Source organism: Pelobates fuscus, chromosome 4 (assembly GCF_036172605.1).
Source record: "Pelobates fuscus isolate aPelFus1 chromosome 4, aPelFus1.pri, whole genome shotgun sequence".
Classification (NCBI taxonomy): domain Eukaryota; kingdom Metazoa; phylum Chordata; class Amphibia; order Anura; family Pelobatidae; genus Pelobates; species Pelobates fuscus.
In genome coordinates, this window is record NC_086320.1 from 117,917,188 (window position 1) to 117,941,174 (window position 23,987).

Sequence of the window (23,987 nt, forward strand, 5' to 3'; positions counted from 1 at the left end):
CCATATTAGGGCATGTGTCAGACTCGTCAACGTCACCTCCCCTGGAATGCGTCCGGCCCTACAGAGTGGGAGCAACCAACTAGCAAACCGGGGGGGGGGCAGCCTTATTTGTGTGTAGCTCCTTCTTGATACTCGACTCAGGAATCATTATGTGTGCAGAACACGATTACAAAATAAGTATTTATGTCTTGCTCGTGCCTGTAACGGACGTATCGTTATTTTGCCAGGTTACTACCTTGCTATCACCGGGATACCCCCCCCCCCTTCTCCCAGTTATGGTTTTGACGCCGCCCATCCGCTCCCTGCGCCCAGTAATGCGGAAGTGACAGTGTGGGCGTGGCTCTGCCAGTAGGGGTGTTGGCCGGTATTAGGTAGTACCGTCTGTGTGAGAGCCAGAAGCAAAGCAGCCGTTACCGAGCCTCCTTCTTCTTACCGTGAGTGGTGAGTATAGCTCGGATAATGGCGCCGGGCTCAGAGTGACTGACAGCTCGTGCTGGTTACCATGGAGCCGGTAATCCCCTGCAGCCCGGGGGTGGGGGCAGGATAATGGCCGCTAAACCGGTTTATAGAGCTGCTTATATAACCAGATACTGGGGTCTCCTTGTCCATGGGCTGCTGCTTGTAGGCCATAGCACTATTCACGGGTAGACAACCTTCCACACTCCAGATGTTGTGGACTACATCTCCCATAATCCTCTTGCAGCCACATTACTGGCAGAGCATCATGGGTGATGCAGTCTAAAACAGTTGGAGTGCCAAAGGTTGCTTATTCCTGCACTAATATTTAAGACAGGAGTAGGCACGCTTCTGCACTCCAGATGGTGTGGACTACATCTCCCATAATGCTAGCAAAGCATTGTGGGAGCTGTAGTGTAAAACATGTCGAAGATTGCCTACCCCTGATCTCTGGGGTGCCAGGTCGGAGTAATCTTTTAATTGTGTAAGAAGAAGCAATATTTTAGAGCCAGCAAGTATTGCAACATATTCGTGTGTGTCATACATCCTCCTGTACCTCTTGTTATTTTTGCATTAATTGTAAAGTACTCCAGGTAAGTTAAATGTTGGGGTATGTACAGGATCGTAAAAGCTATAATATTATATATATATATATATATATACACATACACACTACTGAAGCTCAATTTCTACCAACTGTGTATTTTTGCATTGCTTTTAACTATACGCTCACTGATTATTTGCAAAATAAACTGCATCCTTCAATACTTTGTGTATTTTACATCTGTCACTGTAGTATTACTGGTGTAATTATTTTTGGTTGTGGTTACCGAGACTTGTATTTTGGAGAGTACATTTACTCGTGCATGTAGGTATTTGTGTCCCTCAATTTCATCTTTAGAAGCTACCTTTTAAACATGAAAGGTGTGTATGTCTCTGTCAGTAGTTATAGTCTTTTAGTAAAAACCTTGTTTTGTGTAGAGGTCCAGATGTCTTATCTGTTCAGCTCACAGGAACCTGAAGGTCTGATTTTATTTTTTCAATCCCTTCAAATGTCAGGACAGCCCCTCACTTGGTAATATTGTAAGACACTTTCTCTTTTATCTGGAAAACATCTAAAAACATCTTCCTGACTTAGCCATACTCTTGTTAACCTTACATTTAACAACATGGCTTGGGTTTGCACTCACCATTCCAATCTACACATACATACATGCAGGTGTAGTTACTTAGCTCTCTGCTGGTAAACGCAGTTGGTGAATAACATGAAATTGCATTAAAAGGACACAGAATACTTTGTGACCCTACTTTTTACTGACTTATTCAATAGATCATGTATAAAATAAATTGTTACCAATCCAGTCCTCGTGGCCCACCTACAATCCAGGATTTCATTCTTCTTTTTTAAATAATTTTTTTTTTTTTTTCCAAAGGAGATGCTTACAAAACCTGGACTGTTGCGTCATGAGGAGTGGTTTGGGACCCACTGCATTAAATAGACACTTTTAAGAATCATAAACAGTTTGACAGATTACTGATGACCAGAACAATTACATTGCTGTTTTGGATACTTATGGCTTTTCTGGTTTGCGATAAAGTGATAGTGTTTATGTGTATATATGAAATTTGTTCTATTATATACTATTTTAGCCTACCAGGTTAAGACTTTATTGGTTAATAGTAAAGTTTTTAACATTCAGTTTACTCAGGTTTCCAAGTACGCCCTGGGGATGTTACTATTATCCAATTTAACGGTACTCATTTTATCTACCTTGGAAGGTAGTCAACCTGAAGGGCAGCGTCAACCCTTCTGGGTTGAACAGATTCTACTGATGATCCATTAGCTCATTGAGCTATCTCGCTGGCCTTAAAGGACCACTAAAGCTCAATGAAGTTGTCTGGGTGCCAAGTCCATCTAGTGTTTACACTAGGGTTAATCCAGCCTCTAGTGGCTGTCTCACTGATAGGCGCTTCTCACTGTGAAAATCAGAGATCAGGGGTAGGGTGGGGGGCCTAAAGACCCTATAGTGCCAGGAAAACAAGTTTGTTTCCCTGGCACTATAGTGGTCCTTTAATGTCCACTCTCAAAAACTAAATACTGTCTAAAGTTATGATGCAGAAGTTTGAATTTCTGCTTTATCATTGTAACTGAGAAGCACTGCAGTCGCCTGTCACAGCAAGGCAAGTCAAACCAAGCAAGTTTGACAGATTATATACAGTTTAGACAACATCAATGGAATCCTGGCACTGTTTGGAAATACATTTCAATTGTTTATTGAATTTACATACATATTGATGAACAGATACTTAAAATATAATATAAAATATATGGGGAAATAAATTAACCACTCACCAGCATTACCACTGCAACATGTGGAATTGGGCAGACTAGATGGGCCGAATGGTTCTTATGTGCCGTCACATTCTATGTTTCTATGGTAGTGGTTATGGTACTGTAGAGGTCACCTTTACAGTAGTCTATGTTGTAGTGATTATGCTGGTTAGTATTCTTCTAAAAAAAAATTATATATACTATATTAGTATATTTACTAGTAAACAGCATCAGACCAGTGTGAATGTCACAATCTGAAGCCTCTCATTTGACTTGATATTGATTTGTAAACATTTATGGATTTACAGGACATGTAAGTCAGCAGCAGTCCCATTCATCCTGTTTGAATTAGCTGTTAGTAGCCTTACTGTGGCCAGATTGCTGACAGTCTCATTCAGTTTTGTAAAGGGGACTGTGCATAGTATACACAAACCATACAAATATTTTGATTGTTTCAGGGGGAAGCATAGACTCTCTGATGTCTGGTGGAAAAAGGGCATACTTGCAGCTGCAGTAGGTTTTGTAAATCGTTCCAGTTATATGCTACGCAACAGGGATCATTCTTCCACTGTCTCCTATGAAACAACCTATTGCTCTACTTACAGGGTCATTCTCTAAACTCACCCATAATGTTCTGGGTCTTTACCCATAAAGCTCGGCGCAGTAGAGGTTTATAAGAGTTGTAATTCAGTTGTTAGATTTCTTCTGGGGAAACATGACAGCTGCAGTACAACTCCTGAAAACCTCAGCTGTGCACTCTATTGGAATAGTACAAAAATGTATGTGAGCAGAAAGAAGCATAGTATCCAGGTTAAAGGCAGTATTTACTTTGCTGCCTAGTCACACAGACGGCCATTAGAAGTGCCTCCTGGATCAGTGCTGCACAATGTTCAGCGTCTTCATGCTTTGATCAATACATCTCTATGAGGAAATGCTGATTGGCGCAGCATTCTGCCACGTTTGCGCAATAGCCTCACAATGCTTTCCTGTGGGTAAACATTGAATTGGCTGAGATCGGCGTTGGGGCTAGCAGCCTCGACCTGTGCGGCGCTGAATAAAAGGTGAGTTTTAAACCTGTTTAACGTGCATGGGGGGGCCTAAACTGCACTTTTAGGGCTATACTGTCAGGAAAACATGTTTGCAGTCTTGACACTATAGTTTCAGCAGCTATAAGAGTAATGAAAAATGGGGTCATGGTAAAACTCATGTCTTATGGGATTGACACCAGGACAGGGCTGATTCTGCACAGTCCATGGAAAGTATAACTTAGAGAGTTGGGAGTGAGAGAAGAGTGAATAGCTGGAAGTGAAGGCTAGTGGTAGATAATAAGATAGTGAGAGACAGGTCAGAGAAGTGACAGGAAAGAACAGCTGAGTCATGTGCCAGATAGTTTCTAGTATGATCACATTTTGTTTAGTAACGGACATTTGTTTAATTGTCCATACTCATTTGCACATATTTTGGCAGTGCCCACGCAGTGGAACTTTTGGAAAGCGGTAATCACACTACTTTGTGCCAATTTTGTACCTATTTCTATTGCACATTTATACTTATTTAGTGTAAAAACGTTTTGTGTGTAGTTTTTCTCTTTACAATGTTGGGGATCCTTTCTAGTTAATCACCCTCCTGTTTGCTGGTTTATACTCAAGATAGTCTGGTACTATCCGCACTGACAAATTTGGTCCTTTTGACCTTGTGGTGATCTTTCTTTTGGTTTTCTTCTAAGTGGTGAAAAAAACATGATTCCCATTTTGATAGGTGTGCCATCTTGCATTAGGGGTTAAACCAATTTCCAGAGTTACCCAAAACCTCAGCTTTCTCTCTTCACACTCTCAGCTATTCACCGACTCCCATTTAAATACTATTTTTCTCACTGGGTGACTAAAATTAGGCTTGACCCATCTATGGATACCATCTTGTGTTTTGTTTGTGTTTTTTACGCTCCGTCCCTTTTAGAGTGAATTTATAAAAATCAAGGCCCTCTTCAGCTGCCAAAACTGTTTCTGCATTATGAAGTGCATGTTCTGCCTGCATATAATTGATGTTCTGACACACTCGGCGAACGAATCTGCACTGCTGTCAGCCTATCGTTTGTTGTGTGTTTTAACTGTAGTTCATGTACCCAATCCAAAGTAGTTTGTGGTTTAGGGCCGATTTGTTATAATTTTTAGTCAATATTTACATTACTCGTTGCTGCGTTCAGCAGAAATGTAGGTAGTAATATGTAATTTAAGCTTGTTTGGGCAGGGTCTTCATAAACCTATTGTTCCTGTAAAATTTTGTACTTGTTTCATTTATTAAATTTCCCCCAATATATTGTAAAACGCTGTGGAATAAGTTGACGCTACATAAATGTAAAAAATATTACCGTAAGACAGGGCTCAACAAATTCCAGTCGCCATTGCGACCAGGAAATTTACCCAGCGCCTGGGATTTCTGACCCTGTTCAGCCCCCGAATTGATCGGCTCACTTTTTTCCAACACCGTGCTGGTGATGCCGCAACTGGGCCCACCTCCATGGCTGAGAGCATTAATCTTGATGATCTAATCCAATGCTTTCCCATATGAAAGCATTGGGAGACTATTGTGCATGCACAGCAAAATGCCACTGTGCCAATTTAACTTCTCATAGGGCTGTATTGAATTAATCCATCCCTATAGGGAACATTAACTTAGGTGCTGCACATTGGGATGCACTGACCCAGGAAGCACCTATAGAGGCGGTCTGAGTGACTGTTGCTAGAGGTGTCACCAGGGAGCAATGTAAACACACTGCCTTTTGTCTGAAAAGTCAGTGTTTACATTGAAAAGCATTCAGTGGCGGGATACAGATTTCAGAACAACTACTTTAAGCTGTAGTGGTTCTGGTGACTATAGTGTCCCTTTAAGAATTGTATTTTTGACGTTGATTTCTCTGGCTCCTAACTTTTCTAGCTGGCTCCTAGATTCCAAGAAAATTTGTCAAGCCCTGCTGTAATAAGTATTTTATTTTATTTTTTCCAGACTGAAATCCTTCATAGTACTGACATGACTAAGATTTTTTATATATTTGTACTAATATGGAGGTAATTTAGTATGTAGTGCTTGTAACAGAACCGCTGGCACCCCGACCGGGTACCCTCCGCTGACGGATGCTCCTAGTGCTTTCCGAGGTCTCCAAGCATTCTGCCTGACACCATAACCACTGCAGACCCCACGAACCGCCGCAGCTTGGTTGGGGTCTCGCCGACTCCACCCACTCTGGACCCAAGACCAGGGTCCAGCTTCTAGTAGGTGGACCTCTCCGAATTCCAGAGAGCAGGAACAGGAACAAGCTCTTAGCAGAGCTCAGCGATTATACCCTGGGGAGTATAGTGATTATAGCAATCCCCAGAGTGTAGTTCTCCAATCCCCCAAACATAAGCCGAAACTTCATGAAGGTACATGTTTGGGGGATTGGAGAACTACACTCTGGGGATTGCTATAATCACTATACTCCCCAGGGTATAATCGCCGAGCTCTGCTAAGAGCTTGTTCCTGTTCCTGCTCTCTGGAATTCGGAGAGGTCCACCTACTGGAAGCTGGACCCTGGTCTTGGGTCCAGAGTGGGTGGAGTCGGCGAGACCCCAACCAAGCTGCGGCGGTTCGTGGGGTCTGCAGTGGTTATGGTGTCAGGCAGAGTGCTTGGAGACCTCGGAAAGCACTAGGAGCATCCGTCAGCGGAGGGTACCCGGTCGGGGTGCCAGCGGTTCCGTTACAGTGCTTATTTTCATTAACTGCATGTTAAATAACTAGACAATGTCTTTAATTAAAAACAAGTTTTGCTTTTTCTCTTGAATATTAACTGGTAATTACAGTCCCATTTCCTTAATCTTTTATAAGTAAATTGTACTGCTGTCATCTGTCAAAAAGCTACATCAAAGACACTAAATTAAATTTCACCTGCACAAAGGCTATTTTTAAGCTAACAAACAAGTCATTCTCTTAAATGGCTCCACCCTCATGAATCCAGACCATCCTGTAAAATAGTGCTATTTGGAACATTAATGATGCAGACGAGACAAGCACCATATTCTACAGCATACTTATTTCATTAATCATGGTTGTCAAACTATGGAAGAAACCATACGTGGTTCTCTTCTCTGGTTGGGTTTTTATGTTGATTAATTACCAGAATGTATATTGTTTAAAAACGTTTGGGGAGATTTATCAAAGTGTGTTTTTTTTTTTTGTTTTTTTTCTCTAAAAGGCTGGTCTAAGGTACGAAAAGTGGGACAGTCACCATGGAAACTAATGATACCAGCAGGCTTGTTCTATTGGTGACTCCTCCCTGTTCTATTTTACACTTTTTAGAGCAGAACACTGATATATCTCTCCTGTAGTTAGAAGCTAAAACAAACAATCAGTCTTTATATACCAGGGTTGGTCAAAAGTAGATTGCAGCTGCCAGTGCTTTGTAAATCATGAAGCTGGCAAAGCATCAATGTAGTTGAATAGCAGTTGTGGAACTAATAACTTCCTGACAATTGGAGCTTATTGGTGTTTGAGTAAAATTCCTTTTATCCTGTTTAAGTGGCTTTGTTGCTTTTGGGTATTTCAAAACAATTGTGTGTTGGAATTTCATTGAAATGGGACTACTGTGAATTATTACTTTGTCATATGACAAAGTCTGGGTTGACAAAAGGCATAGCTTTCCTGTCTACTTTTCAGTTCCTGCAGCCATCAGTATTGACAGCTGTAGAAGGCTAGCATCTTCTTGCACATTGCGAGACTTGTGATTCTCCATAGACCTCTGTTCAGCAGTGACTGATTCTCCTAATAGACAAAGGATCAGGAACTGAAGAAAGAAGATAGCGGCAGCCACAGGGAACCATTTCAAGTAAGTATTACTCCCTTTAGCTTGTTCCCTGGACTGTCGCATATTAGTTGGGAATGTTACCTTCGAGTTTAATTGCAAAGTATGCCAGACCCCCAGAAGTGACAGCTGGTTTAATGTGAATGTCCCTTATTAATGCCTCCAGAATATCAAAGTGCTTGATTTGTGTATTGAAAGAATTGTCTGCGGATGTGATTTCCTTTGTACAACGTTTGGCTAGAATGCTGTGTTTTGGAGGAATTTCCTCTTCAAAATTTCTAGCATATGACCCTTCCCCCACATCTTAAGAAATAGAATACAGTAACAAACATGTGTTTAAAGAGAAGGTAAAAAAAAACTGCTTCCTGTTTGCCCTTGAAAGGCTAAACTTCAAAGATATCCTCTTCAGAAATGTCATTTCTGTAACCGGTTATCTACTCCAGACTGCCATAAAGTACAGACTTTTTATTTATTTATTATTATTATTATTAAATAAACCTACCCGCAGTAATTATCTAGTGTTGCCATATCACTTGTCTAAATCCCAGCTGTTAAAGCTTATTTCATGACAGCATTAGGAAATGTTGAATTAACATTGCTATTTACTTATTACTCAGTCCTGAAGTATTCACATGTTTTCTAAACCTTAAGAATTTGATTTGCCAACTTTTCTACTGCCTTGTAGAAATCTGCTCCATACCACAGACTTGTGGCAAGTTTCTTAATCACACACGCACACTTTTTCTAAAGGTAAACTTTTACATTTACTCTGCAGAAACGATCCTGTTGAAACTCTATATAAAAACTATTTGACTATTGGTTTTCCTCGCAATCTGCTCATATTTTTAAAAAAATCACTGAGTTACTAGCTCGGTCTAGATATGGCCAGATATCTCTGAGATATAAAATTAGCAGCCTACGTGTTGATAGCAGCTACACTGAGGATATAGAATTCCATTGCCAATAAATGGTGACTTTTCTCTACTCCCTCTCCACCACTGCCAATAGTGCATAACCAAAGCTTTTCTACAGGTCTAGGGAATTCTGTATAGTTATAGGACAGGTTTTGGAAAATTGAAAACTTTTATTCAGAGTATCCTTGGGTGGCCAAGTACCACCTTTTCTGTAACGGTTCAAAAAAATCTGCAGACTGACGCACCACTTTGCCATATGTAGTAAAAGTCAGAAAACTGCATAGAGGCTGTTGACTCTTTGGAATAAAATGCCCCTGTTATTGCACACCATTGACCCATCAGTGGATAGCAGTTAACGGCAAGGCACAGCTGCCTTGTTGTTCCATCATACCATCACTAGATCTTCTGTATACAAGCAATCCCAGATTATCAGAATTTTAAATATAGCTAAAGGGATGCTTCCTCTATATTGTAGGAGTTGTGGAACATAGATACCTGATATACAACTCTTCCTTATCTAGACACATAGACACAGTGGTTGCTCACTAGAGGCACTGGTCTTTCAGATTATTTTGACCTAAGCCAATAAAGGGGAAAGAGAAGGGTGTGAAGGGGAGATACTTTGGTTTAGGGGCTGAAGGGAGGTTGGGATAATATATTTAACATACACTATACTCCAGAAGTTGTTGGTTCACAAGTTAATGTTAGTGTTAACTGGTTCCTTCATGTACACACCACTATACAGTGATTTAACCTGGAATGGAATATTTGCTGTTGTTTGATTGTACCTTGCCTGTTCATAGTGGAAAATATAACCACAAAGATTGATTTTGAAAAATAATTCCTGATCATTCCAATTGGTTTCTCTTTCTATTTGTTAAAAGTGCAGCACTTTTCTTTCTGGTAATATAGTGGAAGTGTTTTGTTTAATTTGTTGTTTGGGGCAAACAGAGCAGCAGGGTCAAACTCTCCATTGGTTAATTGAGATCAAGGGTGGAGAGTCCCCTTAACCCCTTAAGGACCAAACTTCTGGAATAAAAGGGAATCATGACATGTCACACATGTCATGTGTCCTTAAGGGGTTAAACAGAATTAATAGAGCTCCATAAACACTAGTCTACTGTAGTGGTTTTGATGCCAGGATTCACTGGTGCCGATGGCTGACCCACTCTGCTAAACGTTCACAAACTTTATATAACTAAGGTGGAATTGGAACGTCTGCTTTATCTGCATAGAGTAGACTGGAAGTTGGACACATCCTGGTTGACCCCTTACCAGGGGGATAATAGCAGGGGAACTACTTGTAGGATATTCATTACATTTCTACTCCAGGACATTAAAATGGCACATTTACCTCTGACTCCAGCATTATGTGAGCAGAACAGAGGGTCGTTCATTTGAGACGATGGTGTTAAATAACATGGCATTTTAAGAAGTGATCTTGTGCAGTGTTGTATAGCGGTTTCCATTCTTTCAGGTTTATATCATGTCTTTTTATAAAGTACTATTTTATTTTGGGTCTACGAGTCAGCCCAATGAGTTTGACCTTCTGTTAACTGAATCAGCAATGATATAAAAGCTTTTTGTAGATGTGACTTGTTGAACACTACTTATAATTGGCCGCTGATGCTTATGGGTAGACATTAGTGTTTTTTTTTATAAGCTTTGAACAACTTGAGCACCTAACTGTTTTCCCTTGCCGTGTCCTTGTAAACATACTGCAAATTAATTTGGAATTTCGGTACGTTTGTCTATTGTCATTGCTCTGTTCCTTAAGATACTTTCTAGATTCTGACTGCAAATAAAAAAAAAAAATCACTCCCAGATAGAAAATAAATAATTGGCTTTGTTGAATCTTACACTCTTCTGTCTAGGAAATGGTATCCCCGCCAACATCAGCCGAGAGAGGGGTGTGGGAACCTAATGTACATGCACAGCTTCAGGATTTCCCCATTGGAAAGCGTTATACAATGCTTTCCTATGGGGTTGTTGGTGACACTGGACGTCCCATCCATAGCGTGAGGACATAAGGCGATAGACAGCCACTAGAGCTGGAGTTAACCCTAACTGGTAATTATTGCAGTTTCTTAAAAACTGCAATAATTTTCTGCTCAGGGTTAAGTAACCTGGGACACTGCACCTAGACCACTTCAGTGAGTTGAAGTGGTGTGGTTGCCTATAGTATCCCTTTAAGTAATGTTAAAGAATAACCCATGTTTTTGGTACTATGAATGTTAAAAGCGTACACAGGAAAACAGACTTGATGAAAGGGACACTAGTCACCAAAACCACTTTAGCTTAATGAAGTAGTTTTGGTGTATAGATCATGCCCTTGCAGTATCACTACTCCAGGGCTTGATATATTTGCTTAGAATCAAGAAGCAAGCTAGAAAAGTTAGGAGCCAAAGAAATCAATGCCAAAAATACAATTCTTAAAGGGACACTATAGTCACCAGAACCACTGCAGCTTAATGCAGTTGTTCTGAAATCTATATCCTGTCCCTGAACGCTTTTCAATGTAAACACTGACTTTTCAGACAAAAGGCAGTGTTTACATTGCTGCCTGGTGACGCCTCTAGCGACAGTCACTCAGACTGCCTCTAGAGGTGCTTCCTGGGTCAGTGCTTCACAATGTGCAGCACCTATGTTAATATTCCCTATAAGAATGCATTGATTCAATGCGACTCTATGAGAAGTTAAATTGTCGCAGTGGCATTTTGCCGTGCATGCGCGGTAGTCTTCCAATGCTTTCCTATGGAGAAGCATTGGATTGGCTGATATTGTCAAAATTGATGATCTCAGCCATGGAGGTGGGGCCAGCCGCAGCGTCATCAGCACGGCGTGGGGGAAAAGGGTGAGTAAAAATACAGACGGACACACGCTCACATTTAATTACTTTATTTAAATCCACTTGGACTCTGTACTTCTGGAGAGCTGTAGTGGATAGGCTTACCCTGGGGTTCAGTGGGGCTGCTGTCATCTCCCTACTCTGCTCCCTCTTGCGCACAGTGAGCCAGAGTGACGTCAAAACCCGGTTCCCGGCATACCTACAAGCCACGCGAGGGAGCACAGCAGGGAGATTATAGTTCCCTCGCCGCGGCATTGTCATCCGTCCACCCGCCTCCCTCTGCTCTCCATTACTCTGCCGCTCCACTCCCTCTGTAAGCCGCCTGCCTCCCTCTCACAGCTCTCCATGAGCAGGTCTCCCTCCCTTACGTCTCAATGGGCCGGCCGCCTGCCTCAGCCCTCCGTGATCCGACTGCCCGCCTCTGTTCTCAGGCAGCCGGTCACCTCGGGGGCTAAACAGGCTCACAAATCCCAGGTGCCAGGACATGTTTTGTCATCGCCATGGCGACCTGGTGCCTGGGATTTGTCAAGCCCTGCACTACTCCATTCTCTGCCATTTAGGAGTTAAATAATCTTTTTTCTTTTTATGCAGTTTAGCTGCACTTCCCATGACTGACTGAAGCAGCCTGTGTGGGGGAAAAAAAGGTTTTCACTTTCAATTACATGTTGCTTATTTTAGAAGTTTGTATCTCTTGTAAGTTGAACTTGAATTCCATACAGGAGGCTCTTTGTCAGAGATACGCCTTTTTAATTAAATTTTGCAAAACATAGAGATTTCATTCCTAAATGACAGAATAAAACAGTGAGACTGCAGGGGCATGATCTATACCAGTGTTCCCCAACCCAATCCTCATGGACCACCAACAGTCCAGGATATGTGTGTCCCTGTTTTATTCCAATGGAAATACTGACAAAATCTGGACTGTTGGTGGGCCATGAGGACTGGGTTGGGGAACACTGATCTATACAACAAAACTGCTTCATCAAAGGAACACTATAGGGTCGGGAAAACTAACATGTATTCCTATAGTGTTAAAACCACCAACTGCCTTGCCTAAATATCTTAAAATAAATATATAAATAAGAGTAAAATCTTACTTGTTTTCAAGTCTGCAGCTGCTGACTGTGCCCCTGGCTGCCTCTGAAACTGCCTCTCTGCTGACTTCATCAGAAGTGGTGGTCTGAGCCAATCACAGTGCTTCCCCACAGGATTGGCTGAGACAGTCAAGGAGGCAGAGCCAGCACAAGTCACACAGCCCTGGCCAATCCGCATCTCCTCACTGCAGTTTCTCTAAAAAAAAATCCATATTTTGTGTCCCTGAATATCTACATTTGTGTGGAATACAAGCAGTCCAGGACTTGCCATCTGGCATACCATACAAATGCCCGGTGGGCCACTATGGCCATGAGCTGAGGCTGAGAGGGAAGAGTGTATCTCCCTTATTGGCCCATGCAGGGCCAGTGCTATGCAAACGCCTGGCCTGCTGTGTTCCTTCATGGGCCTGTGGGGAGATAAGCTATCTCCCCACAGGAAGTGTGGTGCTGGGGAGAGAGGACCCGGGGGAGCTCTATCCTGCAGCTCTGCCGTGTTTCCCTCTCCAGGATGGAGTGTCGCTGCGGTTACTACGGCAATGCTCCGGTCCCATGAGAGTCTGCTCTACCCCAGGAACTGCAGGGTAGTGTTCACAGACCACCTAGGCAAAGGTAAAAAGGGAGGACATAAACTATACATTTTATTAATATTAAAAATATATTTTTTTATATTGCACCCCTATACACATTACATTCCAGACACACACTAGATCCTGTACACAGCTTTGGATCCTCTAATATTATAAACACACACACACTACCCTGTAAACAAACATTTTACAACCCTACACACTATATAATTTATACACACTCATTACATTCCTAGCCACACATTACATCACAAACACAACTTAATCCAACATTTACACACCACACCACAATCCACTCTACACACATGCAATCCCACAAGCAGACACTAAACACATGTACAATATGCTTTCCTGGCCCTTTTGTCCTTTGTTATCCCACTTATGGAGACACCAGAGACAAGTCACAAGAAAACACAGTGCAAGCATGTAAATAAACTTGCTTGAGCTGTGCAGAACAAAAACAGGGCCTTTTTCTTATGTGAAAGCTCTTCCGCAGGGCTCTGCCCAGGAAGAGCGTTGAACCAACATGCTCACTTTGAGAGGAGGCGTGCTTGTCATTGGTGATTTCAAACCACCTGCCCCCTTCTTAGTGGACAGCTGTGATTCAAAAGAAATGCCCAGGCCACATTTCTTCCCAGTCCAGCCCTGTTTACAAGGAAGGAACATAACTTTCTCTCTCCTCCTATAAATATGTCAACATGTCAGGGTGACATGCAGTTTTTGTTGCAGCCTATAGTACTCCCCACTCAGTACTTTGCCGAACTTTAAAATGCTATGCTCTCTTCTTTTATAAAATCCTCCGTGCTCGGGAGCCTTGAAGCTCATGTGCACTTCCAGGAATAAAATTTTTTTCATTATATGAAGAAGTAGGAAAGGTGGAATTTGGAAAGATCTTGAGCAGGTTATGTATTCTGCAAGCATTAAGATGCCTGGTTTCATGTTGTGGCACAACTCATAATGGCAGTGATATTCACTGTGGCTGTATGTTTTGACGCATTAGAATTTGTACTTATTGGTCAAGTACATTTACAAATAATTATTTTTTTCTCTTTTGCTAGAAGACTAACAAACCGCCAAAATGTCAAGTAAAAGAGCAAAGACAAAGACCACAAAGAAGCGCCCTCAGCGTGCAACATCCAATGTGTTTGCCATGTTTGATCAATCCCAAATTCAGGAGTTTAAGGAGGCTTTCAACATGATTGATCAGAACCGTGACGGCTTTATTGATAAAGAAGATCTGCACGACATGCTTGCTTCTCTTGGTAAGTAACTATGGCTACAAATCTGGTGAGTCTGCATAATCTGACACCAGAGGCCTTTTTCAGGTACATTGAATACCACGTTTGTGAGTAAATTTTATTTTACAAAAAAACTAATCTATGCTATACGATTTTGCAGGGAAAATTTAATGCATTGTCTTAAATAGTTGTTTTGTATCAATAAAACTGCAGGATGTGCCTTCTACCTTTTTGTTTCATATTGTTAGTGGCCTTTTGTTTCATAAAACGTGTTTTTTATTTTTTTTTATTGGTTTAATTTTATTTTTGTAAACAACCCAGGAGGAAATGTAAGCATAGTATGTGCAGAGTTTCTTCTTGAAATGCTGCACATACAGAGAAGTGTGCACATAGGCTTGGAGATAGTTACATTCCTGGCACACATGACTTTCGCAGCCAGGAACGCTTTTCCAGTCTGCTTAATGTCAATTCTGTGCATGAAATAGGTTGGTCGTCAGCGCACACTGCACGCAGGCAACTGACGTATTTACTTATCCCTTGCAGGTGTGGGTGTCTCCTCCATCCTTCAATATCCTGTGCCCTCTCTGCCTCCCTATAATGCCAGTAGTGTTCGTTTTTGTTTTGGTTTGTCCCCCTCCTTTCATTCCCTTACCTACATCCCCACGTGCGTGTGTGTGTTCTGAGCTGATGAAACTGTCCAGTCACAGGCTTCTCTTCATTTGGCTCTTGATGCAAGATAAGAAAAAAAACAAAAACTTTTATTTATTTTTATGAAGGCACATTAATCATATTACTGAAATATCATTAAAGGGACATTATAGGCACCCAGACCACTTAATCTCTTTGAAGTGGTCTGGGTGCAGTGACCCTGTCCCCTCATCTCCTCAAATCTGCAATGTTTATATTGCCAGAGAGGCACTTCCGGCATTTACATGGAGTTAACTTTGTGAAATCAGATAAGTGTTTAAAGGTTTATTTAACACTTTCATGGACGGAGCGGAGGGCACAGTGGCTTAGGGACCCTTTAGTGTTAGAAATACAGTTTTGTATTCTGAATACTATAGTATTCCTTTTAATGAGATTTATAAACTTTACAGTAACTTTACAGTAACATTTCAGTGAGACTGAAAAAATTTTTTTATATATATATACACACACTTTAAAATATCACAGAAATTGTTAAAATGACTGTTTGAAAAGAAATGATCAAATGTCCCTAGGTAAATTAACTTTTGGGAGAGTACTTTTTTTTTTTTTTTTTATACATATTGTTTTGTTTTATACTTTAATCGTTTAATGGCAATTGTCCACGTTCTGGATCAAAACAAAAACATTAATTTGGGCTATACGTTTATTCCATCAAAATGTAAGGGTTTCTCTTAATGTGCTCCTGTACATAGATTTCCTCTTTCTAAGGACTTTAACAGTGTATGTATACTTAACACAACATTACATGGGATTAAATGTCAACAATAAGGGGTTGACACTAAATATTTTAATTTTCACTCTTCCAGTGCAACTAAAAAAATCAAAATTTGATTTGTGTATCTTGATTGTTAAATGCCTAATGTGTTTAGAATCTTAATTAATTTTTGATAGTTAACACTAACCCTATACAAACATGTATACAATTGACAAAGAGCTAATATGGAGTATCATAGTTGGTTGCAGGAGAAAGGTGTGGATTTCTACATTTACACTTTTTTACACTTGTGGACAGCATCCATTTTCACAGGTGTATACATTAAATCTCCTTAATTATCCCCCCCCCCCCCCAAAATAAAGGCATTTTTATTTTTTTTGTTCTGCGTGTTTTTTTTTTTCTTTTTTCAAGCAGCCCTTACTTTCCCCATCACAATCTGTTTCGGGGAATACTCCAATCAGAAGCTTCTCTGTGTGCTGGAGCCAAGTGTGTGTGTGTGTGTGTGTGTGTGTGTGTGTGTGTTCACAGCTTTTCTTATGCTTGTCAATCTGCTATTTTATAAATGGTCACAAATATGGCTTGCTATAGCAAGCTGAAATGTTCAGAAAATCATTGCCTCCTCTCCAGTACAATGGATGCATCTACACACCTCAAATAAATGCATCACTACTGCTGCTGAGTGGAAAAATGTGCAAAGGAATTGATTAAAACTTGCCTATTGTACAAGATTGAGTCCTTAATAGGGTTGTGGTCCTGACCGAATTGTATGTGATACAAATGTCTTTGTAGGGTTTACCTTCATTTTTTGTGCAGTGTAATTTTGATAATTGTTTTGTCAGTGTATAGTCTCACCATTATTTTCTAAAGTCCTTATTCGTGTGGGTTTTCTTTAGGCAAGAACCCCACAGACGAGTACCTAGAGGCCATGATGAATGAAGCTCCTGGACCTATTAACTTTACTATGTTCCTTACCATGTTTGGTGAGAAGCTGAATGGTACAGACCCTGAAGATGTCATCAGGAATGCATTTGCATGTTTTGATGAAGAAGGAACAGGTGAGTAACAAGTTTTTCTACAGTAAGCTTTCTTCATGCTTTGGTATCAAATGAATATACCATTTACCATAAAAACTTAGTGAAGTGGTTATGTTGCTTGGATTGCCATGATGCTGCCCCTCTGTTCCATGTCTAACCAATCTCAAAAGGTTTGGTGTTGAATGTGTCTCTTCCTACTGGTTGCATGCCTAATTAATTAAAAGTGTAACTCCATATTAGTCAGATCCAATTCAAACCAGTGATGATAGCGATAGTAGACTGAGCGTGCTCAACCGATGCATTAAGCCTGCCTACTGTCAACAGCCAGAGCTGCAGAGAGTGGCAGGGCTGTGGGATGAAGTGGTTTTGGTTCCTGGAGTATACTATGTTTTTTGTTTTTTGGGGGAGGGAGAGGGTTTTGACAACTTTTAATGGTAAAATTAAACTCATCAGGTTTATAAATCTGTGCTTGCTTTGTAAATAAACATTTATATAGAGTGATTGTGGTGTAATGAGGCTTTAAGTGAAGGCCCTTTTGAGTTGTGACAAACTGCTTTCAAGCACATCATAAATAACTGGGTATTCCTCGTCAACTAAAGCCTTTACCCTGCACCCAGCACTGAACATGATAGGAGGCATGTGTTGATGTGGCAGCATTTTTGTATGGTCAAATTCCCCATAGAGTGCCATTATGATTCCACCAGCCGTGTCAATGGGTTTTGTGTACCAAGTAGTCCCTACGGGTTTTTTGTTTTTTTTTTTGTCCAGTACCAACTAGTACTATAAGCAATAGAATAAGCTAAATTGGAGTTTTGCTTTGAAAATATTATTTGAATTTGTTTTAAAATACATATGTTTTCTTAGCAATAACTTGGTTTTATTAATGTTAGATTATATGAATTAATTAAACTGATAAAACATTTGCAAGTGTTTGAGTAAAAATATGTATTCATTTACTAGACCGATATAAAACGTCTCATGGGTTTTGTGGCAGGATCAAAACATTCCATTCCAGACTTACTCTGGTGCTTTCTGACTAAATCATATACAATCTAAACTTTGCTCACTTTTTCCTGTTACCCCAGCTTGTGAATGTTTAAAAAAAAAAAAAAAAAAACACTGCAATATTTATTACATATTGCAGCTGCATAACAAAAATTGCAAATATGTTGATTTTCTTCCCTATGTAAAATTGCAATCCGTGTAAACTTAACCCCTTAAGGACACGTGGCATGTCATGATTCCCTTTTCTTCCAGAAGTTTGGTCCTTAAAGGGGTTAAAGGAACACTAGTGTTCGGAAGATAATGATGTATTGCTTGCACTACAGTGTTCCTCTTCCCCATGCCATATAAAGGGTTAAATAATAATTAAAAAAAAACGATATCAGCACCGATGTCACTCGGCACTGGATTGGCCTCCACCGACATCTGTGCAATCCTAGAACCTAATGCGCATGCGCAGCGGGTGCACACACATTAGGCTTTCCTCACAGCAAAGTTTTGTCTCAAGGCTTGCCTATGGGGTTTTTTGTTTTGTTTGTTTTTTAAACACACTGGACGTTCTCATGCACAGTGTGAGGACGTCAAACGTCGCTTCACAACGTCAAACTCCCCAAAATTCCGGGTAGACAGCCACTAGAGGCAGTCTTGTAAACATTGCAGATTCTCTTAAACTGCAGTGTTTTACATTGAAGAGTTAAGGGCAGGTCCACTGCATCCAAATCACTGCAATGAGATGAAGTGGTCTGGGTGCTTTTAGTGTCCATTTAAGAGGGTTTGCCCTTCAACTGGGAGTTTGCTAGTATACTTTTTGTAAACGTAGATTTATAGTCTAGATTTGCAAAACTTTACATTGGGATGTACATTTTTAAAGACTTAATATTGCCCTCTCCTGACAACACAGTCTGGTTCCTAAAGATCTTATTTCAGTATGAAATGACCTGTTTGTTTAAAGGAACACCAAAACAAATTTAGCTTAATGAAGCAGTTTTGGTGTATAGCTCCTGTCCCTGCAGTATCCCTGCTAAATTATCTGTCATTTAGAATTTAAATCTTTGTTTATACAGCCCTAGTCCCAACTTCATACATGTGACTTGCACAGCCCACCTAAACACATACAGTAAAGAGGGCACTTATGTTGTACATTATGCTTAATTTAATTTTTTATGAGATTACAGTTCAATTTCCAGAGCAAAATATACACATTTCTAAAGCTGGTTAACATCTGATTTGATTTTATTCAGTCTGTGTGAGGGCCAGCCAGTGGAGGTATGACCAGGGCTGCAGAAGCAGAAAAAAAGTTACTCGGAAATGGCAGAGAATTGAGCAGTAAGACTGCAGGAGCATAATCAACATACCATAACTTAAGCTAAAGTTTCATTGATTCCTATAGTATCCCTTTTTAACACTGTCAGTACCAGCTCTGCAGGTACTGAATAGCAAGGAGGTTGTTTTGACAGCATATACCTTAATTTGTCCTTTTAAGAGGTTAAACTTTTAGCTTGGCATTACATTGTACAATCTGAAAGGTCATTGTTTCTCAAAGCATTTCACAGTATGGCTGGCTTAAACCTTTGATCTGCACATTCTGTGGGAGTGAGAGGGGTAAATCAGGCGGCTTAATATTTCCCGAAATAGAAGGTCAATTGGAATCTTTTTTTAAAGAAAGGCATTCTAAAACAAGATTTAATGCATTTAAGGGGGAGGAGGTGTATATAAATATAATATATATACACACACGCTAAATATTTTAAGTCTTATTCCACCAGAGGTTTCTCTGTAGAATACTGTTTTACAATAAGTGGGCTAGTTGATCCTTACTTGTAGTTCCTATTCTAGGTTTTATCTAATAAACTGAAGGGGTTCAGTAAAGTGTGTGTGTAACTTTTAATTTATTTTTCCAGAAAATGTACCATTCTTAAAATTTTCCAGTTACCTCACAATTTCATTGCATTTGTTTGTAGGCTTCATTCAAGAGGAGAACCTCAGAGAGCTGCTGACTACTATGGGTGACCGATTCACAGATGAGGAAGTGGATGAGCTTTTCAGAGAGGCGCCAATCGACAAGAAGGGAAACTTCAACTACATTGAGTTTACACGTATCCTAAAACATGGCGCTAAAGACAAAGATGACTAAAAAAAAAAAGCTGTCCAGGCCAAAAAAAACGATTTTGCTTTGCCAAGCCTATGCATCTCTTCTCTTGGTAGAACTCTGCATGCCTTTTTCTCTCTAAAACTTCCCTTCTCTTTGTATTTATGGAATTGTTCCAGGTCATTAAGGCCTACACGCACACCTATGTAACCAAACTGGAAACAGAAGATGTAACTGTAACTTTTCGTGTCATATCTGATAAACACTTTCTGTTTTTTGGACTTGAGAAGAATTTTTGCAGTTTTGTAATGAGTGGAAACATGCATAAAAAAGGTCACTTAAAATGTAACCTTACCATCTAGCAGAGTGAAGGTATGCTTTCTTAATGTCATTGTTGGTCAAAAGTAGTAGTTAAAATAAAACTACCCTAGCTGTTACTGTAAATGTCTATATAAAGTATACTAGAGTTCCCCTCCTATGGTTCCACCTACAAATCATCAAACTCCTTTTGGCTGCCTGCTGTCTATACTGCACATTGTATTTTTCATCTCCTGGAAACGTTTTGTAAGACTGTCACAATCTCATCATGAGGAAGGCATTGAGTGGAGTCCCCAGGCCTAGAGGGAGCGAACGACATTGCCATGTTTAATAGTCTACTTGTAGAGGATGTGTTTTGGTATTTCAACATTTTCTAAGATAAATAAAATGGATTTTGTCATAGTCGTGGTTTGTTTGTTTGACTTTCATTGCGAATTTTACATTTTCAAAACCTTTCTCTTGCATACATGGAGCCATTTTGTTTTTAAATTGGAGCAAGCAGAAATAAACATAAAATCAAGGAACTAATGTTTAATTAGAAGACTGATTTACTTATTCATCTTGAGAAATTAAACTTCATGATTAGTAACAGGTTAGATTATATGAATTGTAGAATGTAAATTAACTAAAAATAAACTACAAAATGTAGACTGCAACCATACATTTGCATATATTCTTTTATTACTAATATCAAAGTAAATTGTTACCTAATTATCAAATGTAGAATTTAGTGTAAAGATAACTCAAACGCATGTCCAATAGCAAAAGTATTTTCGGTCTAAAACTGGTAATGAGGTGATGTATAAATTATACGGCATTGGTATTACCGTTTCAAGAATTTGTGGTTACTGCTGCGCTCCATATTTTGCCCATGCACATTTCAATGAATGAATAGAGGTAACCCCCTGACGCTCGTGTGATGGACATTGGCAGTTGTGTGTCGAAGTAACACTGATAACGAGGGAATCTGGCAAAAACGGTTTATCGACACAGTGCTTGACATTCTGATAAAATCTGCTGCTACCAAATGTGTAATAAAAAAAAAACTATATATATATCTTTTGTCTAAGGCCAGGCTGTAAGCACGCATAAGTGGTCTAGCTAGATCAGAAATGGCTAACCTTGACACCATAAATAGTTTTTGGACTACACTTCCCTTGATGCTCAGGTAGCTTTTAGACACTAAAAGCTAGCTGAGCATCATGGGAAATGTAGTCCAGTAACAATTTATGGTGTCAGGGTTAGCCATCACTGCGCTAGATTTTAACTCATTCGGTCTGACAGTGGAAAAATCAACTTATGGTAGGTCAAACATTTGTACATTATCCATACCTTAACTTATCAACTTAAAAAATGTAATTGCTAAAAGAGCAAGGATTATATTCTGTATGTCTTTTATAATGGGCAATAGAGACCCATTGTTCATTCCTTGAGTCCTAGGATTATTATTAACCTTAATATAGCACCAACATATTCCACAGCTCTTTCCAATTATACCAAGAGGGTATAATAGCAAGTAAACTATAACAAATAGTAACTGGAGACAAGGCTATCGAGGACAATGCTCAAACATATTTACAATCTAGAGAAGATAAAGATGCATTCACTTATTTAGAATGTTCCTGCAGACAGCCTAATTATTACCGTCTGGATTCATTAGGGAATACATTTGAGTTCAAAAAAATTGAATTAATTATATTTTTTTAATATTTGTCTGCTTAGATGTAGGAACCAAACTTACCCCCTTTTTATGTTACACAAAAAGCCAAATGCACTCTAAAAAAAAATAGCATCCATCACCTTTAATATGATGCTTTAATGCATGACTGATTTCAGTCAGTTCTTAAACCAACTTTAATTAAGAGATCGGGGGGGGGGGGATAAATTCCCATCCAAGCAGCTGTCTGGATTTTCAAGGATTTGAGACATGGTGACTCTACCGATATAACTAGCTTATCATACAGCATTACACAAACTGCATGCTTGGCTGCATTGTGGAAATGTCACTTATGATAATGTCTGGAAACATTCATGACACTTAATCTCCTTTCCTCCCAACCAAGGGAGGATTGGCAGTTTGCCTAATTAGCACCAAATACCCATTTTCTGAGTTTTCCTGACCGCAAGACCTTTTTATAGTGCAAGCAACCCGTTTCTAGTGCTAAATCCCTTTCCTGAAATCTATTCTATGTAAACTAGTTCCAGAGACAGCTGCCTCTCCAGCTTATCATGCTCTGCACAAAGCATCCTGTGAAGTATGTGTGTTATTTCCTCTCTCATGAAGGAGGAATGGCTTATTCTAGACAGATGCAACAATAGCTAAGTGGAGCAGATGACACGTTGGCATAAAAGAGGAAATGAAGCCACTGAAAGTTATATGTAGAAAAGATTAGAGAAATCACCAGTATTGGTAAAATCATCTGACTAATAAAAACACAGCGTGTATGCTTTGGAATGGTTTTATAGATCTGCTTTGGGCTGTTTCCTTTTTTGTTTCTCTTGTGTCTTTTTGTGTAAGCCTTCTGTGAGTACATTAAGGCACCTAAACCCCTAAAGCACTCTAGCTTGCTGAAATGCTTTCTGTATGTTCTCTTTTTTTCCCCATTTACAAAAAGTGCATATTTTAATAGAAATTGGCACCTTTATAAATTATTCTCGCTTCCAAACAGGGAAAAGGTACCTGGTTTGGTTACCTCGTTGGAGATAAACTCACGAGGCAGGTAATTGCCCAGAGCAGATCCAGTCCTTGCACAATACCCTGTGTATCCTGTCCTCCTCCTCTTTTTCTGGGAAGGAGGTGGGCAGGGAATATTGGCAAGTGTGCATTATTTAATATAGTGCCTCAGATTACCCCCCCCCCCCCCCTTCCCCTAGTTGCTGGAGGCTCAGGCCACCATCCCAATATAAATTCAACAGATGCTTCAGGCAGAATGGGTATAGAGAAATTCCCAGATTTTACTAGTAACATGACGTAAAGTCATGATTTTATTAAAGACACGGAGGCGAGTATTATGCATAACTCTTTCTTTATTTCCTCAGCAGCAAAGATAGAGGAATATAAATATTGTCAAAATGAAAGAAAAAACTGTTCAGGCATAACAGGCAGCCAATCACATAGCAGAGGAAGTAGCTATATAAGTCCTGTGTCTCCCACAATCCCCCTCTTTCTTGCGAAAACCGAAGACCAGGTAAGATAACGATGTCCCACTTGATCCAAACATGAAACGGGAAACAATGCGAAAACTTCAAGCTAAAAAAGATAGAAAAATATGGTAATTTCCAAACTCAAAACTGTAGACTTACCAAACATAATCGTGAGGAGCCATACATAAAAAACTGGATTCTGAAATAGAAAATATATAAAAATTAGGACCCAGTATAAAACGTTCAAGATCATCCAAAACATGATAAAAATACATGATATAAATACACAAAATAAATACAGACCTAATTGAAAAAACATACCTGAAAAGCACCGAAGCATCTCCTTTCCCAAAACCCACACCGGGAGGGTGGGCGGGAATAATACTCGCCTCCGTGTCTTTAATAAAATCATGACTTTACGTCATGTTACTAGTAAAATCTGGGAATTTTATTAAAGACACGGAGGCTCATATTATGCAAGTTCAAAGCTGTGCCACTACTCGAGATGCGATGTGTTCAATAGGTCTGAAATAGAAATCTCGAAAGGTCGATTCTCTGGACCAGTCCGCCGCTCGCATAATGTCTTCTAGACGACATCCGACTGAGGATGCTTTCGAAGCCATCGCGCCCCGTACAGAATGAGGCGTAAAAACAGAGGTGTCTATACCTGCAGA

The 23,987-nt window shown here is 39.9% G+C and overlaps 1 protein-coding gene across 1 annotated transcript; it reads left to right on the forward strand.

Annotated features, from left to right (window-relative positions):
* The first annotated feature begins 333 nt into the window (after nt 1-333).
* On the forward strand, nt 334-20,571 carry LOC134608591 (myosin regulatory light chain 2, smooth muscle minor isoform). The gene is made up of 4 exons (XM_063451515.1): nt 334-441; nt 14,124-14,327; nt 16,620-16,781; nt 19,724-20,571. Exons 2-4 carry the CDS (start codon nt 14,144-14,146, stop codon nt 19,894-19,896), a joined length of 519 nt encoding a protein of 172 aa, XP_063307585.1. The 5' UTR covers nt 334-441; nt 14,124-14,143; the 3' UTR covers nt 19,897-20,571.
* Nucleotides 20,572-23,987: the final 3,416 nt, after the last annotated feature.

Bases quoted from the DNA above. Each gene is read 5' to 3' on its own strand.
- LOC134608591 (XM_063451515.1), top strand. From the start codon at position 14,144: ATGTCAAGTAAAAGAGCAAAGACAAAGACCACAAAGAAGCGCCCTCAG. The intron at 14,328-16,619 runs GTAAGTAACTAT...GGTTTTCTTTAG, and splicing joins CGACATGCTTGCTTCTCTTG to GCAAGAACCCCACAGACGAG. The intron at 16,782-19,723 runs GTGAGTAACAAG...ATTTGTTTGTAG, and splicing joins TTTTGATGAAGAAGGAACAG to GCTTCATTCAAGAGGAGAAC.